This window comes from Hemiscyllium ocellatum, chromosome 43 (genome assembly GCF_020745735.1).
Source record: "Hemiscyllium ocellatum isolate sHemOce1 chromosome 43, sHemOce1.pat.X.cur, whole genome shotgun sequence".
NCBI classification, from domain to species: Eukaryota; Metazoa; Chordata; class Chondrichthyes; order Orectolobiformes; family Hemiscylliidae; genus Hemiscyllium; species Hemiscyllium ocellatum.
In genome coordinates this window covers 23,630,928-23,650,093 of record NC_083443.1, presented here as the reverse complement: position 1 = coordinate 23,650,093, position 19,166 = coordinate 23,630,928, and the positions used below count along the sequence as shown (strand labels likewise).

The window sequence follows — 19,166 nt, the reverse complement described above, 5'->3', positions numbered from 1 at the left end:
TGACTGATTCTATAAAATCAAAGTAGCAGAAGTGGGTATCAGTGACAAGGGAAATCGATGAAGGCCTTTCAGGGTGGGTTAATGACCATCTGCACTGCTTGAACTTATGGTACCACAGATCCTGAGCCAAGTTAAGTCTCCAATGTAATCACAGCTCAGATTAACATCTGCTACTTCCATTAGTAGATTACAACGAATGAATATCTGGTAATTCCAGAGAAGAACAAGTATATTCCAAAATTGTGCTACATATTCTGTGTAAATCAAAGGAGCATAGAAACAGGAGTGTCCATTTTGCCCCTCAAGCTTATCCCATCATAACTAGGAAAAACAAACAAATAAATAATCTGAATTATTGTGAGAAGTCACTCTTCAAAGTAGAACTACTCAGCAGAATAACTGATAGGGTGAAAGAGATATTGGATGTATTTAATTGTATTCTAGTGTTTTCACCTTCTGTATTTTGTATTTAAAATGGAATTCTCATAATGACTGGCATTTTGTAAACATTGAAAACTGTTATATTCTCACCCCTTCAAATTTCGAGTTCTCTGATTAATTTTCAATAATTTTTGGCTGAGGCTGAAACTCAGCCACTCAATGAACCAGGTCTTGTCACACGGTGAGCAACTTGACAACATATGCCTCCTTCAAACTCCATCGCAGTACAGAAGGAACCTAGTGGGATTCTGTTTGTTTATGAACCGCAATGCTTCAGCTCTTCCCTTTCCCTGCAGTAGAAGCAGATTATCTCACTCACTATGCAGATGTTTAATAATACAGGTAGCCACAGGAGGTTTCAGATCTACAACTGGTACACACCATGTCCCTAGCCTTTCAAAATTTTTGAACTGAAAGAATATCTTCCCAACAGAAAGTTAGGAACACTTTGCACTACTGCAATGGTTATGCTTTCCATTTCATTGAAACTTCCTTCATGTTTTCTCGCCACTGTATAATCCAAGGTGGCTGGTTCTAAAACTTGGAATTCTCTCATTAAAACAGTTGTGTGTCTCTCTCTCTCTCTCTGGGTTGTGAAGAAGAGTCATTGGAGTTCTTTTATTCTTATTTGGGATACTTTTTCACTGCAAGATTGGTATTAGTTACCCATCCCTAGTTTTCTTGCGACTGAGGAGCTTCAGAGGGCGCTTACTCATTACTGACGGTCTGGAGTCACATGTAGGGCTAGACCAGGTAAGGATGGCAGATTTCCTGCCCTAAGGGACATTTATGAAACAGATGGATTTCAATGATAGTCTGCAATGGTTGGGCTTTTAATTCCAGGTTTTGTGGAATTCACATTTCACCATCTGTGTTGGAGGGTTTTGAGCCCATTATCCCCAGAACTGCCACCCCCACCGAATCCCAGAGTTCTGGATTACCAGTCCAGTGACATTACCACTACTTCAAGAATTTCCCTCTCTCTACAGATGCTACCAGATCTGTGGAGTTTCTCTGGTACTTTCTGTTTTTATTTTACATTTCTGTCTCTCTGTCCTCCTATAAGATATTCCTTAAAACCTAACTTTGACCAAGGTTATCTGCCGTAATTTATCCTTATGTGAATTGGTGTCAAAACCTATTTGAAAATGCTACTGTGAGGTGCAATGAGATCTTTAACTTCATTGAAGGTGCCACATAAATGCAAGGTTTGTTAATACCAAACAGAGTTGGTGCCTTTGTAATTATTTGTGAATGCAGCCAGCTTAGGTACACAGATGGGATTTCACGGGGGAGGTAGAAGAATAATGTGACAACAGTGTATGCATGAATTGGTTTTATTTAATTCTGCTAAGATTTCTAAACAATAAATGCAGAACTATTGAATTGGGCTCAGCTGTAGAATACTGCTAGATCCCGTAAATCCCTGGAGGACTATCCACATTATCTACAGAAGTCAGAAATTGAGACAAAGCAATGAAACAACTTAGCAGCAACATGTTTAGGGAGTGAGGATATAAATGACAGTACAATTTCAATGCTGGTCAATAAGCATCGTTCACTGCCTTCACTGCTTTCTTGCAAATTGGGTCCAATTTCCCATCACCTCCTAAAAACATAAAGTCAGAAAAAAAATTAAACTCAAAAAGTACATTTAGAACCTCTCACACACTAAAAAGCTGCCTTAAATAATCTTCAACAAACTCAAGCATTGAAGATGGTAGAAATCTGAAATTTAAAATCGAAAATGTCAGTAATACTCAACAAGTCAGGCATCATCTATGGAGAGAAACATAAGATGGAGGCTTCCATTATGGAATCCAGCATCAGGAACTTAGAGTTCCTTGAGTTCAGAGCAGGGAGGGCTGTCTCACATAATTACACAGCTCTCAGCCCATTACTGACTGAGGGCTGTCACACAGGAAGATGTTCTGTTAGAAGCTGCACAAGGTCTAAATGTGTGAGGATCATTATTGGTGTGGGTGCTGCATTACTTGATGACATTGGGAGTGTGTCTCATATCTGTGCTGGAGATCGAAATAAAAACAAGAACTGCTGCAGAAGACACAGCTGGTCAGGCCCCATTGGGTCTGTGACATTGCATCAGAACCTGGGCTGGATTTTCAGTAAAAGGATGCATGGGTCAAGGACAAAAGCTGAAAAGATGGCTTAGCTCTCAACAACTCAGAGGTATCTCAGCCACACAAATGATATAATGCTTGAATTTCTCTCAGGTAATGTAACTCTTTGACAGAATGAGGGCAGCAACATTCACTCAGCAGCTTTAACCATTCAAATGCCCCATAGCAGTTTCTTCTCAGCCTGGAGGCAGACATAGGGATTGACAGCTCGGGGGACTATCATCGAAATCTGTAATTGTGAATGGTAGGTAAGTCCCCAAGTGCCTCCATGCTTCTCCCTATTTGCAGGAGATGAACATGAATAATGGGGGCAAACATGCACAAATGGTGAGGGAGATGACATCAGGATCCTAACCCCATTCACAAAAGGAGCTGTGGTGCTGCCAGGAGAAGGTGGTGACTGGGCCTGTGCTGAAGAGGATGTTGCACTTATTCAGCCACCTTCAGGCTTCTACTCCCAACTGCACATGAAGCAGCAACACCTACACACAGCACCAGCAGAATGTGACACTAATAAATCTTCACGTTCTTCAAAGCAAAGCCCATTCTAACCCTAAGAGGAGAAGACCTTTGTTCCCCAAGCACACATCTTCCAAAACCTTGGAGAACCCTCAGAAGCCGAGTTGTTAAGATGTTTCTTCGCACAGTCCAGCTGTGCAGAGATATTCACCTTGGTGGGGAATCATTTGTCTAGAGAGTGACATTCTGGTGACACTGACACAGGCACATAGCCAGTGGAGGAAGATAGGGCTGATATCTCTGATACTTGAAGGAATGCTGGAGAACGGTAGAGAGGAATTTCTGGACTCAGCTTTTAGTTACATAAAGAAAAAGGCTGGAATAAGTAAGAAGCCAGTGATTATACACAGACTGAAATAGAGGGTGAGATGTCTGTCCAGATGTCATAGAACCGACATGGAATGGGAAGCGGGCATTCTGGAGAGCTAGGTCCAGAAGAATTGTCATTATGTGCAGAGGAAACCTCACTCCAGCTATGGATACATTGGCGAGGCGAGAGAGGGCTAAGGGACACTCACATCGCTCCAGGTGCCCTATCTGAGGAAGGTACCACTTCACATGGTTAGGGAAAAGAATTGACAGCCAAATGCTGAGATTTATATCCCTGAACCTCCAATAGAGCATTTTACCACTGTTGAGGATCTGTCTGGGGTTCTGGATTTGCCTCACCCATCTTCTGGGGCTAATCCTTGTCAGCCATGAGCTAGTTCTGGAGACAATGTAGGACAGTGAACACTTGCCACATTTGGGAGTTTGTTTGGTAATTGTTCATGGTATGTAGGCATCACTGGCTTGGTCAGCATTTATTACCCATCACTACTTGTTCACCTGGAGAAAGTGATGGTGAGATGCCTTCTTAAACCACTGTAATACAGTTGGCCTACTGACAGCACCCACAGTGCTTTAAGACATAAGCGCTTCAAATGTTGTTTCCCTCTGACTCTAAACTAACACCATAGACAACAGCTCGGCAATAAAACAAAAACAAGGGGTCACAGCACAACTGGTCATGCATTTAGTTCCTCAAAAAGTACAGGCCAGACCGAATCACATCTGAACCATTGCAGTTGTAGCATAATTTGCATCCAAACTTACACAATCATTTCCCTATGTTTAGTGATTTTTTTTTCCTCAACCATCTGGTGCAGCCTGATTAATACAGTAGTTACAGAATCAGTAAATGGTTAGTAATTTGGAAGACCAGTGAGTGCATGAGTGCATTTGCACATTCAAAAATAAAGTCCACTCTTAATTCAAAGTTGTAAATTCAGCTATTTTATATTTTAGCACTATTTTCCTATGCTACATTTAATTTTACTGTACAGTTCACAGTACTGATTCAACTTTTTTTTAATGCAAAAAGAATTATTTGAGGTAGCCAGACTTTACTGGAAAAGAACATCATAAATAATGGGCTGAGCTGAAATCTGCAGCCAAAACAATCTGAGCTCCTGGGATTAACTTCCAGTTCTAAGAAATTGTTTGATCTAGAAACAGGCTATGTTCAGTCATCTTCCTCTAAGGACAGTAACTTCACTGTGGCATGTCCTTAGTCAAAGCCAGTTAGGAATCGACATATCTGAAACCAACTGCATTAGGGTGGATTAGAGTGACAGTCACTCAGATGGGATTCTCTAACTGCACAATTCCTTCCTTGACAGAAAATTGGGAATGAACTTGAGTTGAAACATTTGCAAATAATTTGACAATGAAGCTTTCCAGGCAGTAGCATTATGCAAGTGATTGGAAAACCTGGAAGAAGAAAACTGTGTCTCATGCAAACAGGATCTGGTACTTGTGCTGAAATTTAGTATTTTTGTGTTCAGAATCCATATGATTTTCAATCCAGATACATTACACATCAGATTTGAAATCAAGTAACAACTTGCAAAGATTGGTCATCACGTTTTTGTGCATCAAGTACCGCTGTGTATTGAATGTGATATGTATTGTGTGCTGGCAAGATCTGCTCCATCCGTAAGTGAACTATGAATCATCGTGTATCAGCATTGTTCCAATACTGCTGTCCTTCAATGTGTAGCCTGAACTTGTGGCAGAACCAAAAAATATAGTTGTAAGGTCATACCTTGTAATATCTGAATGACACTCAGGGGGTAGAGTTTACTGCCATTCCTCATGATGAGTGGGATTATTTAATCAGATGGGTGCGAGATGATCACTTCCAGTCACAAACTTGATAAAGTTCAGGGGCTTGAAAACCTATGAATAGCCTCCACACTGGCTGATAATTGAGGTCCTGAATTGGAGAATTCATATCCAGAAAGAAACTAGCATGAATTTTGGTCTTTGGCTTCAGGGTTGGGCAGGGGAGCTTGTTCAAACACACCATGAAGAATTGAGGAACCCGGCATTGGGTAGTTGGGCTGTGGACGAGGCGTAATGGTCACTGAGAGACTTACTGCCCTTGCTGCCAAACATCCCCTTCCACCAACAATACCCTGTGACCTGGTTGTGGCAACACCTCAGGTGGGTATCGTATTGGCAGCAGCCAGCCCTGCCTCAAAGGCAATGTCGATCGATTGAGCTGCCAACATCTGTCTGGCCAACAGCTCTTGGTAGGTGGAATTTCAATTCCCTTCCTTGCCCCACTCCACCGCCACAATAGATCGCCAGGTTCTCCATCACAAAGAAGGTCTGCTGCTGTCCAGTGTTGCTGGCACTTATTAAAGCAAATTTTGCCTAGTAGAGGTGCCACAGGGTTAAAACCCATGAGCTAAGTGTGACATTGAATCATTTAAAAAGGAGGCTCCTTTGTTCACATTAATATTTTCCATGTTCCTTCATTTACAATGATCATTTGTTTGTTACCCAGCTACTGATTGCTTTATTCAATCAAGTTTTGTTTGAGACAAGCTTACTGTTGGCATCTTGAAGTTTTATATGTCTGACTGCCCTCACCATGCACAGTTTGTGACAAAAATCAGGAATCCAGGTAAACATTGGAAACCAGACCTGGGAACCATATCAATGACCAGGACAACTCACTGCCTCATTGAGATTTTACATTCCTCAGGTGTTATGGGAAACTGCTGTCAATTCGGCCAACCTGCAACATATATGCACATTGCTGATAACGTTACTTGATCTTGTCTCTTAATTGGGTTCTCCATGCTCCAGACAGCAGTACAAAGCTTGAAGGAGTCTTCCACTCGGACTGTCAGACACAACACCCCAGAATGCTACTGTTGCCAATATGCACTTGGACCACATTATCAGTCTGTCCAATTTCATTGCTGTACATTTTGTCTCTTCCATTTATATTAATTCTTTCAATACTTCTGTACAGGTCAATGAGAGGTTTCAGTGTTTTTTAAGGGGCTGTATCTGACTATCTAAGAGAGCTGAATCAATACATGTTGTTGAAATGACAGTCACTATAACTCCCAATACCATCAATGGTATTGATTCCATTCAATAATCATCAAAATCAATGATTCTCTCAGATTCTCTCTTGATTAAATCTTCAACATAAAATGACCACCCAAAAGTCAAACTGAAGTGATGTTGAGCCTTGTGTTGGGACTCAGTGTAGAATTGTGGCACACAGGCCAGGGACAGTACAGGGTTGCTCCCAAGAATTGGTCTGTGCTGGGTTTATTGCAACTCATTAGCCAAATCATATAAGTGAATGTTCTCTTCAGTGGTGTATTGATATTATCACTGGACTAGAGAATCCAAAGGCCCAGTCTGACAACTTTGAGGATATGGGTTCAAATCCCAACACTGCAACTGGTGAAATTTAAATTTGAATTAGTAATATGAAGCTAGTGTCAATAATGGCAACCAAGAGAACTGCTAATTGCACTCCCTCCATGAGATAACGAGATCCTAACCATTCACAATGCTCAAGAGGTTGACTCACTGAAGCCCTGTACACTTTCAGCAAGATATCCCTGCTCCTGTACTCAAAACCTCTCACTCTGAAGGCCAAAGTTGCCCATTTCCTCATTATCTCCAGTTATTACTGTTCCATCTATTCACAATGGAGGATTCCAATTAATCTGAACTGAACCAAGGTGCTATGAACATATGATTATGAATATGATTGTGAAATGTGGAGCATTTATTATTAAATGATCCTATAGCCAAGATTATTGCATTAAAATATGATTATTTTTGTAGTATCCATAGAGCTCATCATATCCATAGGCTGCTGATCAGAGGTCAAAGAATTGTCGGTGAATGTGTAAACATTTGATTCAGGAAGAAGGGGAATGAGAGATAATGTCAAATTTCACCTATTGGCTTAAAATAATTCACCTTCTGAACTTATACCTAGGCTACAGTGTTGGTAAAATGGAACAAAACTACTCCTTCATACAAGCAGAATACATTCCACTTGTGAATAATGTTAATTAAACTGAAATACTGATATTGGATTAATATTAAAATGTCATGAGGAGATGGTTGGAAAGGTATATCAGACAAATATGCTCAAATGCTTTGTCATTTCATGTTATCCCACGAATTGAAAAGTGAGCAGTTTGAATTAGTTTTATTGCATTCTAACGGTCCCTTCAAATACAGCAGAGGAATTGCAGCGTCAAATTACCATCACTGTGCCCATATTCAAAAGATACCAGTGCCTGATCAGAGCGAGCTGTTTGAAAGGTTTGGTTCAATTATAATGACGAGATGTTAAAGTGGCAAGGCACAGTTGCCTCTGGTCTGATCATGTTCATTTGCATAATTGCTGCTTGACTGATGAGGGAAAGGCACTTCAGGATTTAGCTAAAATCTTATTTGGCTGAAAATGATTTTGGTTTATTGCTATTAATTACAACATTCCTGCCGACACACTGCCTAGTAAATAAAGATATCATGTTTCTTAAAGCTTGAAGTTTGACTTATTGAAATGCAAGTCAATAGTTGCAGGAGAAACGATGGCAAAAGTCAAATGATAAGAAGTCAAGTTGTGAGGAAGGGTTAGCGGACCTGAAACATTAACTTTGATTTCTCTTCACACATGCTGCCAGGCTTGCTGAGCTTTTTCAGCAACTTCTGTGTTTGTTTCTGATTTACAGCATCCATAGTTCTTTTATTTGATAAGAAAGCAAATTTCCTTTAAAGAGTATTTATTGTTGTACAGGTGTTTGTAAGGTGCAAGGTTATATGACAGTGGCAATGTTAATTATTAAACAATGGAATAGTATGGCTGCTCCAATCTCGAGACAGCTAGTCCTGCACAATGTGAGCACTACAGGGTGTTTCCCGTGTTTGGATTTCTGTAGGAAGCACCACCAATTACAGCAGCTTGAGCTCCTGGTTCCAGAGCTTGAGTGGTTCCTGGTGTCACTGCAATGTGTCCATGAGGCTAGAGACGTGTGGATAGCACTTTATAAATGTGGTCACCCCACAGCTCAAGAGTATGTAGGGACAGAAGGAATGGATACCACCAGTCAGGTAATACAGGACCCTGCTAGGCATGACTACTAGTCAGTAGTCAGTCCTGAATACTCCTAAAAGCGATTGCAGCCAAGACCAAGTCTGTGGCACCATAGGTATCTTGGCTACATGACCAGATGCAGGGGTGGGGGGAAAGGAGAGAGAGAGAGAGAGAGAGAGATGGCATGTGTAGAAGTGCAATATTGATGGGTAAACAGATAGTTAAGGGAACAGACCAATGTTGCTGTGGCTATAGATGTAAGTGCAGGGTGGTGTGTTGAGTCCCTGGTGCCAGGATCCAGGATGTCACTGCTGCAGAGTAAAGTTGAACAACCAGAAATCATGGTCCACATGGAAACCAATGACATAAAAATAAAAATAATGATGTGGTCCTGTAGTCAGAATTTAGGAACCTTGGTAGAAAATTGGCAAACAGGATCTCAAAATTAAGAATGTATTGATTACTCCTAGTGAAACATGCAAGTGTTGAAACTGGCAGATAAGACAGGTGAATCTGTGACTTGGTGAAAACTGGGAAGTTTTAGGTTCCTGGAACTGATTCTGGGAAGATGGGATCTGTACAGATGTGGTCATAGTATCTGTACAGGAAATGGCAGTTAGCTTTCCAAGACTGCGTTCAGGAGAAATTTCTGTAGCAGTATGACTCACATCCAACAAGAAAGGAAGCACTGCTACACCTGGTTCTTGGAAATCAGGCAAGTCAAGTTGATCAAGTATCACTGGGAAAACATTTGGGGGAATAGTGGTCACAATATAATCAGGTTTAGGAATGAATAAGAAAATGATAATGAACAATCCAAAGTAAGAGTAATTAATGCGCCGCCTGAGAGTGTAGTGGAGGCAGGTTCAATTAAAGTATTCATAAAGGGAATTAAATGGTTATATGAAATGGAATAATAGAAATAATTACATGAAGCAGGCGGAAGGATGGAACTAAGTGCGTATCTTATGTGGAGAGCACAATGCCTCAATGGCTTCCTTCTACACCATATCAATGCTGTGATTCATTGTTAAAATGGTACACCAATATTGCACAAATCAAAAAACCTTATGACTATGTCTAACAATCAAATATCTGAGTTAAAATTAAGCCAATTAGCAGCAGCATAAAGCTGCACAAGTGAAGACAGAAGCTATTGTCATAAATCTTGACAAAGTTAAGCTGAAGAGAACCTTAAGAGGCCTTCAGGTCTAATATTGACAAAATGTGCAGCACATAACAAGCATGCTTATGCTCAGAATGTAATGATTACAAATTATCCTTTATTCAATGGCCCACTGTTTCCATAATTGAGATACAGCTGTTGAATGACCATCTAATCCAAAATTCATAGTTAACTTTTTGAAAACAGAAAATGTTAAGCAATTTTACTTGTTTTTTTTCTCACTGTAGTGTTACGTGTACAATCATTTTCAGAAGTGCTTACCAAAATCAAGATCTGTTATTTTGAATGTGAAGACAGACTCTCCTTTTACGATAAGCTCCACCATGTTCCAGTCAAGGAATTGTTCGAGAATGCAATGATGTCCATTGGCCTCCAGCATTGCTTCAAAATAGAGAAAACTTCCCAAATGTTATTTACTTATTTAGTAATTTGAGAACATTCACTATAAAGCACCTGAAATGGTTCATTTAAAAACCTTAATAAAAAAGAGAATTCACTGCAATTGTGTAACATTGACTCAGCATGCTGTGAACTTAAAAAAGAAATAAAGCAAATGGCTGTTAATCTCTGAATATTGTGGAAGGGAAGAAATACTTAAGCCTTAATTAGACCAAGAACTATTTTTATCCAACACCTCCCTATGCCGTAACACCAATAGAAATAGAATATGGGCCATTTGCCCCATAAGGAGAAAGTGAGGATTGCAGACGCTGGAGATCAGAGTCGAAGAGTGTGATGCTGAAAAAGCACAGCAGGTCAGGCAGCATCCGAGGAGCAGGAGAATTGATGTTTTCAGCATAGGCCCATAAGACAGTAAGATATAACAGAGGAATTAGGTTATTCGTCCAAGTGAATATGGTCCACCATTCAATCGTGGCTGATACGTTTCTCAATCCCATCTCCTGCCTTCTCCCCATAACACTTGATCCCCTTACAAAGCCCTCAAGCTTCCTCTGCCATTCAAGGGGATCATAGCCGGTATGGCATTCCTCACATCCATTTTCCTGCCATTAATAACCCCACAGATCAAAATCTATCTATCTCAGCTTTAAGTATACACAAGGACTCTCCCCTCACAGCTCTCTGAGGCAAGGAGCTCCAATGACACTGACCCATCTGCCAGAAGAAATTTGTCTTCATCTCAGTCTTAAATTAGTGCCCATTTCTTCTGAAACTATGTCCTATGGTCGTAGACTCTCCCACAAGGAGAAACATCTTTTCAGCATTGACCCTGTCAAGCCCCTTTAAAGTTCTATATGGTTCAATGAGATCACTTTTCATTCTTCAAACCTCCATGCCTTCATGAGATTCGTGAGCAGCAAAATTTGAAAACTTCAATTCAGACTCAAGGCCACGAGTCAATAGCAACATTTAGAATAGTCATAGTCATAGAGATGTATGGTATGGAAACAGGCCCTTTGGTCCAACCTATCCATGCCGACCAGATATCCCACCCCAATCTAGTCCCACCTGCCAGCATCTGACCCATATCGCTCCAAACCCCTCCTATTCATCCAAATGCCTCTTAAATGTTGCAACTGTACCAGCCTCCACTACTTCCTCTGGCAGCTCATTCCATACACGTACTACCCTCTGTGTGAAAATGTTGCCCCTTAGGTCTCTTTTATCTCTTTCCACTCTCACCCTAAAACTATGCCCTCTAGTTCTAGACTCTCCAACCCCAGGGAAAAGACTTTGTCTATCTACCCTATCTATGCCCCTCGTAATTTTATAAACCTCTATAAGGTCACCCCTCAGCCTCCGATGCTCCAGGGAAAACAGCCCCAGTCTGTTTGGCCTTCCCTATAGCTCAAATCCTCCAACCCTGGCAACATCCTTGTAAATCTTTTCTGAACCCTTTCAAGTTTCACACAGAATTGCACACAATATTCCAACTGTGGCCTAACCAATGCCCTGTACAGGCGCAACATGATCTCCCAACTCCTGTACCCAATACTCTGACCAATGAACAAAAAAATTCCAAATGCCTTCTTCACTATCCTATCTACCTGCGACTCCACTTTCAAGGAGCTATGAACCTGCACTCCAAGGTCTTGTTCTTCAGCAACACTCCCTAGGACCTTATCATTAAGCGTATACGTCCTGCTAAGATTTGCTTTCCCAAAATGCAGCACCTCGCATTTATCTGAATTAAACTCCATCTGCCACTTCTCAGCCCATTAGCCCATCTGATCAAGATCCTGTTGTAATGTGAGGTAACCCTCTTCACTGTCCACTACACCTCCAATTTTGGTGTCATCTGCAAACTTACTAACTGTACCTCTTATGCTCGCATCCAAATAATTTATGTAAATGACAAAAAGTCCAGGAACCAGCACCGATCCTTGTGGCACTCCACTGGTCTCAGGCCTCCAATCTGAAAAACTACCCTCCACCACCACTTTCTGTTTTCTACCTTTGAGCCAGTTCTCTATCCAAATGGCCAGTTCTTCCTGTATTCTGTGAGATCTAACCTTGCTCATCAGTCTCCCATGGGGAACCTTGTTGAAAACCTTACTGAAATCCATATAGATCACATCTACTGCTCTGCCCTCATCAAGCCTCTTTGTTACTTCCTCAAAAAAAACTCAATCAAGTTTGTGAGACATGATTTCCCATGCACAAAGCCATGTTGACTATCCCTAATCCGTCCTTGCCTTTCTAAATACATGTACATCCTGTCCCTCAGGATTCCCTCCAACAACTTGCCCACCACCGAGGTCAGGCTCACTGGTCTATAGTTCCCTGGCTTGTCCTTACCACCCTTCTTCAACAGTGGCACCACGTTTGCCAACCTCCAGTCTTCAGGCACCTCACCTGTGACTATCGATGATACAAATATCTCAGCAAGAGGCTCAGCAATCACTTCTCTAGCTTCCCACAGAGTTCTAGGGTACACCTGATCAGGTCCTGGGGATCTATCCACCTTTTTGCGTTTCAAGACATCCAGCACTTCCTCCTCTGTAATTTGGACATTTTGCAAGGTGTCACCATCTATTTCCCTACAGTCTATATCTTCCATATCCTTTTCCACAGTAAATACTGTTGCAAAATATTCATTTAGTATCTCCCCCATTTTCTGCAGCTCCACACAAAGGCCGCCTTGCTGATCTTTGAGGGGCCCTATTTTCTCCCTAGTTACACTTTTGTCCTTAACGTATTTGTAAAAGCCCTTTGGATTCTACCTAATTCCATTTGCCAAAGCTATCTCATGTCCCCTTTTTGCCCTCCTGATTTCCCTCTTAAGTATACTTCTACTGCCTTTATACTCTTCTAAGGATTTACTTGATCTATCCTGCCTACACTTGACATACGCTTCCTTCTTTTTCTTAACCAAACCCTCAATTTCTTTAGTCATCCAGCATTCCCTATACCTACCAGCCTTTCGTTTCATCCTAACAGGAATATACTTTCTCTGGATTCTCATTATCTCATTTCTGAAGGCTTCCCTTTTTCCAGCCATACCTTTACCTGCAAACATCTGCCTCCAATCAGCTTTTGAAAATTCTTGCTTAATACCATCAAAATTGACCTTTCTCCAATTTAGAACTTCAACTTTTAGATCTGGTCTATCCTTTTCCATCACTATTTCAAATCTAATAGAATTATAGTCGCTGGCCCCAAAGTGCTCTCCCACTGACACATCAGTCACCTGCCCAGCCTTATTTCCCAAGAATCAGTCAAGTTTTGCACCTTCTCTCATAGATACATCCACATACTGAATCAGAAAATTGTCTTGTAAACACTTAACAAATTCCTCTCCATCTAAACCCTTAACACTATGGCAGTCCCAGTCTATGTTAGGAAAGTTAAGATCCCCTACCATAATCACCCTATTATTCTTACAGATAGCTGAGATCTCCTTCCAAGTTTGTTTCTCAATTTCCCTCTGACTATTGGGGGGTCAATAATACAATCCCAATAAGGTGATCATCCCTTTCTTATTTCTCAGTTCCACCCAAATAACTTCCCTGGATGTATTTCCAGGAATATCCTCCCTCAGCAATGCTATCCCTTATCAAAAATGCCACTCCCCCTCCTCTCTTGCCTCCCTTTCTCTCCTTCCTGTAGCATTTGTATCCTGGAACATTAAGCTGCCAGTCCTGCCCATCCCTGAGCCATGTTTCTGTAATTGCTATTATATCCCATGCCCTGAGTTCATCTGCCTTCCCTCTTAGACCCCCTTGCATTGAAATAGATGCAGTTTAATTTATTAGTCCTACCTTGTCCCTGCCTGCCCTGACTGTTTGGCTCACTTCTGTTCTCAACTGTACCAGTCTCAGATTGACCTCTTTCCTCATCATCTCCCTAGGTTCCCCCCACCCACCTTACTAGTTTAAATCCTCCTGATCAGCTCGAGCAAATTTCCCTGCCAGTACATTAGTCCCCTTCCAATTTAGATGCAATCCATCCTTCTTGTACAGGTCACTTCTCCCCCGAGATTCCAATGATCCAAAAATGTGAATCCTTCTTCCATACACCAGCTCCTCAACCATGCATTCATCTGCTCTATCCTCCTATTCCTGCCCTACTAGCTCATAGCGCGATGATAATCCAGATATTACTACTCTCAAGGACCTCCTTTTTAAGATTCCTGCCTAACTCTCTGTCATCTCCCTTCAGAATTTCAACCCTTTTCCCTTCCTATATCGTTGGTTCCAATGTGGACAATGACCTCTTGCTGGCCCCTCTCCCCCATGAGAACATTCGGCATCCTCTCTGAGACATCCTTGATCCTGGCACCAGGGAAACAACACCCCATTCTGCTTTTTCACTGCTGGCCACAGAAATGTCTGTCTATACCTCGGACTAGAGAATCCCCGAACAAAATTTATCTCTTAGAAGCCAACATATCCCTCGTTGCAATAGAGCCAGTCTCAACACCAGAAACTTAGCTGTTCATACTACATTCCCCTGAGAATCCATCAGCCCCTACATTTTCCAAAACAGCACACTTGTTTGAAATGGGTATATCCACAAAAGACTCCTGCACTGGCTGCCTACCTCTCTTACTTTTCCTGGAGTTAACCCATTAATGTGACTGTATCTGAGACTTCCCCCCCCCCCCCCCCACTTCATATAACTGCCATCCATCATGTACTGTTGTTGTTGCAAATTCCTCATTGCTTCTAACTGTCTCTCCAATTGATCCATTCAATCTGATAAGATTCGCAACCAACAGCATTTATGGCAGATATAATCTGCTGTAATCCTTAAACTCTTTAAACTCCCACATCTGACAAGAAGCGCATATCACTCTACTAAAGGCCATTTTTACTTCTTCACAATGTACAGACCCAGAAAATAACACCATCTTATTTCTCTACAAACACTGCTCCAGGTTATATTTTAAGTTTAATCAAGAGACATATCTCCAAAACATATAATCAAGGAAGAACCCACTCTACTCACTACTGTAGCCTTTCTGTAGGTCACACTTAAAACAACAATACACTTATCTGCTTCTGTGCTGTGAACTTCAGCCAACAATTCCTCCAAGATCAATTGTGATTAGTTGATAAATGTTGGTCATTGAATATGATATGCTCTTAACGATGTAACTTTTCCCTTTAAAAAAAGAATATTTTAATATGACTGGGAATAAAATGAACTGACTTCAATGGAGAGTAAAAGTGGATCAGTTTAAACCCAGCTTTTTACCGATTCCATAGTCTTTAAGTGGGTTGGGTTAAAATAGCTCCCGTTACCTCTTTATTCCATAAATATTAAGGAATTTTGACAAAAGTATTATCTCAGCAAATTCCCAATTGTCCTTTTCTGAGGAAGAGGAAGGCCATTCAGTCCATCAGCCCACTCAACCATTCATTAAACATTATCCTGTGAAATTAATATCCCAAGATTTCAAATCAAAATGAGAGAACAAACTATAGTCAGACAAGATTCTGGTAGAGGAATGAAAGTCCTGGGGTAGAGAGAGCTTGAGAATTTTGGCACTGATATTTCTTCTCACTGACGTAACTACGAATTGAGCTTCGGTGTTCTTGTGCTGTATTTTGATGTACAAGACAGCTGGACAAGTTTAAGGGGTAAGGATGAAAGGAATACATTTAAAGTTAAAGCAGTAATCATTAACGTAACAGGAGAGTCCAGCTCAGAACTTAATTTGCTTATAGTTAGATCCTGAAAACAGCAATATGATGTGGTAGCTGACCAGCGAATTGATATAGTAGAAGCAAAATATTGTCAGTCTGGAATAAAAACAGACAATGGTGGAGAAACTTTGCAGGTCTGGCACTATCAATAGATCCATCTCGAGGACAAGGGCAGCAGATACATAGGAACGTCACCTGCAATTTCCCTTCCTAACCTGACTTGGAAATATATCACCATTCCTTAGTCGGTCAAAAATCCTGGTACTCTCCCTCACAACATTGTGGTCTACTTACACCAAATATATCTGTAGCAATTCAAGAAAGCAACTCACTACCACCTTTTCAAAGCAAATTAGTTGCAAACAATAAGAGCTGGCCTAGCCAACAATGCCCAAATCCCAGGAATGAATAAACAAAGTAGACAGAGGAGCACAGTTAATATGTTTGAATCCAATATGACTGCTTCAGAAGTCAGTTCTCCAACACTTTCTGTTTCTATATTAGCTGTTGTAGTAGTGTTAGTTAACAGATAAATATTGGCTCAGACACAAGGGAAAACACATCTGGAATATGTTATATCCAGAGACAGGACATTGACCCTCAATTTAATACCTCATTCAAAGGAACACTTTCCAAAGTGGAGTGCATCTTCATAGTTACATTGAATTGTTGCGATAGATGATATGACATGAGTCTTATTTGACCCACAGCAAGAATACTTCATCTAACCAAGGTTATGGATTTACTTGTAATATGGTGACTTAATGGTGATGATATAGAACTGGTAAGGCAAATGTTATGAATTTAAATTACAAAATTGAATTTAATAAATTGAGTGGTCAACCAGTAACCATGAAAGCTGATTGTTTTGTTGTCATGACAAGCGCTAATCTAATGGATAACATTCTGGATTAGCAACTATATTACTGATAAATCTATAACCGCTGATGGAAAATTGCGAATATGGAAATAATAAATATGTCACAAAGAGAAAAAAAACCAAGAGATTTCTAAATGCAAGAGAATTTGCTGTTCTGGCTTTCTTAAGTCCTCAGAGTGACTAGTTACACCCTGATGTGGAGGTGCCAGTGTAGGACTGGGGTGGACAAAATTAAAATCACACCAAGTTTATTTGGAAGTACAACATTTTGGAGCACTTCATTTGGTAGTTAGTCGGGCAGGATCATAGACACAGAATTTATAGTCAAAGATCAAATTGTCATACAACTGATGCAATGTATTGGACAAATATTAGCATATTTACATATTAATGAATCGAAACCTGTGACCCCGTTTTAAGTGATTAATGACTTAACAGCAATCTAGGTTGGTCAATACATTGCATCAGTTGTATTAGACTTTGATCTTTTCCTGTAAATTCTGTGTCCTATGATCCTGCCCCACCAGCTACCTGCTGAAGGAGTAGCACTCCAAAAGCTTGTACTTTCCAATAAACCTGTTGAATTATAATCTGGTGTTGTGTGATTTTTAACCTAGTTACATCTCACCTGGGTAGAGTTGAAAGTCAAGTCCCGCTCTTCCCTTAGTCATCACCAATGTTAAAACACAGAGCTCCCCAATTTAATTATCATTTAGACCCAGAGTGGCAGAAAATGCAGACTAGGTTTCTATACTTAACAAAAAGTACAATTCATTGCAAATACATTGATTCCAACAGAAACAATGATGAACCATTGACATATAACTATACTAATAAAAACTCCAACATTTATAGGACTCCCCTCTATACACACACACAGACACAAAAATGCATGTTCTGGGTGGAGTGAAAGACTGGGAAGACAGTTCCCAGTCTCTGTTCACAGGGCTTGCTGGGGTAATTTTTCTTCTGATCAGAATGCTGTTTCTTGATCTTCCTTCTGCAGGAAGTTTTATCGGTTTGTAGCAGGCACAGGGTGACTGGTTTGCAACTTAGAAAAGTTTCTGACTTATTCATTTAAAGTCACAGCTTATTGCAAGTGATGAGCAGCAATAAACTGCTATCTTTGGACTTGAGATTTTTTTTACTGCAGAAGCAAAACAGCTCCTTCCCTTTTTTGGAGATTCAATCTCCCTCAAGCATTCACATTCATAAGCTGTTCAGCCAACTCGGAGTCAATAGCATAGTCATTGGCAGACAGGAGAGCTTTGTCATTGATAACTAGTCTCTCCCTTCCCCTTTACGTTGTTCACTTAAGCATTGTCCTTATCCAGCTTTGCTTGTTAATGGTTCACTGGCTACATGGGTGTTTTCCTGGTGGTGGAAAGCATGGAATAAAGCTTTTGCACAATGGTGTCTTTTTTTTTACTGACTTACTGCACATACACACAAAGAAACAAAGAAGAAAAATAAGTGGTCTCTCATCTCCAGATCATTCAGCTACCTGAACCTCCATTTATGCACAGGTCCCCTGGCACCAGCTCATCTTTAACTTGACTTCAAAATAAACAATGACTTGAGATAGCTTGCTTCTTGAAAAATCAGAAAAAAAAACAGCTGGCAAGAGAGCAAATCGAGTGGTGTGCAGCCCATCATTATGTTGAGTGCATCCTAACTGACTGTCTATGGCCAAGCCTCTGGTCTGGTGGCAGAGACCACCCTTGACTTGCTCGGCTGGAACCCCCTGAATGGAGGCTACACCCCTGTGTTGGCTGAAGATTGCTGACACCCATAACACACTCCCTGGCTCTGTGCCTGTGCTAAATGGCGTGGCTAGACAGCGGGACTGTGACAGAGACAGAAATTGTTGGACAAACCCAGCATCGGGAGAGAGAGAAACACAGTTAAGTTTTGAGTCGTGACCAGAACTTCATCCGGTTACTCTAGTTATTAGTCAGTCAGTATCCAAGGAGCAGGAGAATCCACCTTTCAGGTCTAAGCCTTTATCTGATATCCAGCATCTGCAGTCCTCACTTTCTCCTAGTAATCTAGTAGTAAAGACTCCATGCAGAAATAATTTCTCCAGTTCCCAAATCATTCCAGGCAGATATACAACTGGGGACAGCGAATTTATTTTGGGGTTTTTTTTGTCCAATGGAGGTTTACAAATAATTCCCCTCATCGGGTTGCCATTCTTTCAGAGTGAATAGCGCTGCAGGTAGCGTGCTGGGAGCTTTAGTCTAGATCAGTGAGCTGCTGGAAAAGCACAGCAGGTCAGGCAGCATCCGAGGAGCAGGAGACTCGACGTTTCGGGCAAAAGCCCTTGATCAGGCAGAGGTGAGCTTGCGGCCTTTGCCTTACCTTGCAAGCCCTGCAGGCGGCAGGTCCTGTAATCCACCACCCCACAGGACTCATACGGCCCGTAACGAATTGTCACTAGCGTTGCCTGTGGCATTCCACCTCCCGATGTGACCAAATG

The 19,166-nt window shown here is 41.1% G+C and overlaps 1 protein-coding gene across 1 annotated transcript; it reads right to left on the bottom strand.

The window, feature by feature from the left end:
- Positions 1-1,985: 1,985 nt before the first annotated feature.
- c43h10orf53 (chromosome 43 C10orf53 homolog) lies at positions 1,986-19,142 on the bottom strand. The gene is made up of 3 exons (XM_060854391.1): positions 19,049-19,142; positions 9,956-10,075; positions 1,986-2,050 (listed from the first exon to the last, which is right to left on the bottom strand). The coding sequence occupies exons 1-3, from the start codon at positions 19,140-19,142 to the stop codon at positions 1,986-1,988; spliced, it is 279 nt and encodes a 92-aa protein (XP_060710374.1).
- Between the last annotated feature and the right edge of the window lie 24 nt (positions 19,143-19,166).

Excerpts from the sequence above, each read along its gene's own strand:
- c43h10orf53 (XM_060854391.1), bottom strand. The coding sequence starts at position 19,142 with ATGCCACAGGCAACGCTAGTGACAATTCGTTACGGGCCGTATGAGTCC. Across the intron at positions 10,076-19,048 it reads CCGCCTGCAGGGCTTGCAAG|CAATGCTGGAGGCCAATGGA; the intron begins GTAAGGCAAAGG and ends TCTATTTTGAAG. Across the intron at positions 2,051-9,955 it reads AATAACAGATCTTGATTTTG|GAGGTGATGGGAAATTGGAC; the intron begins GTAAGCACTTCT and ends TTATGTTTTTAG.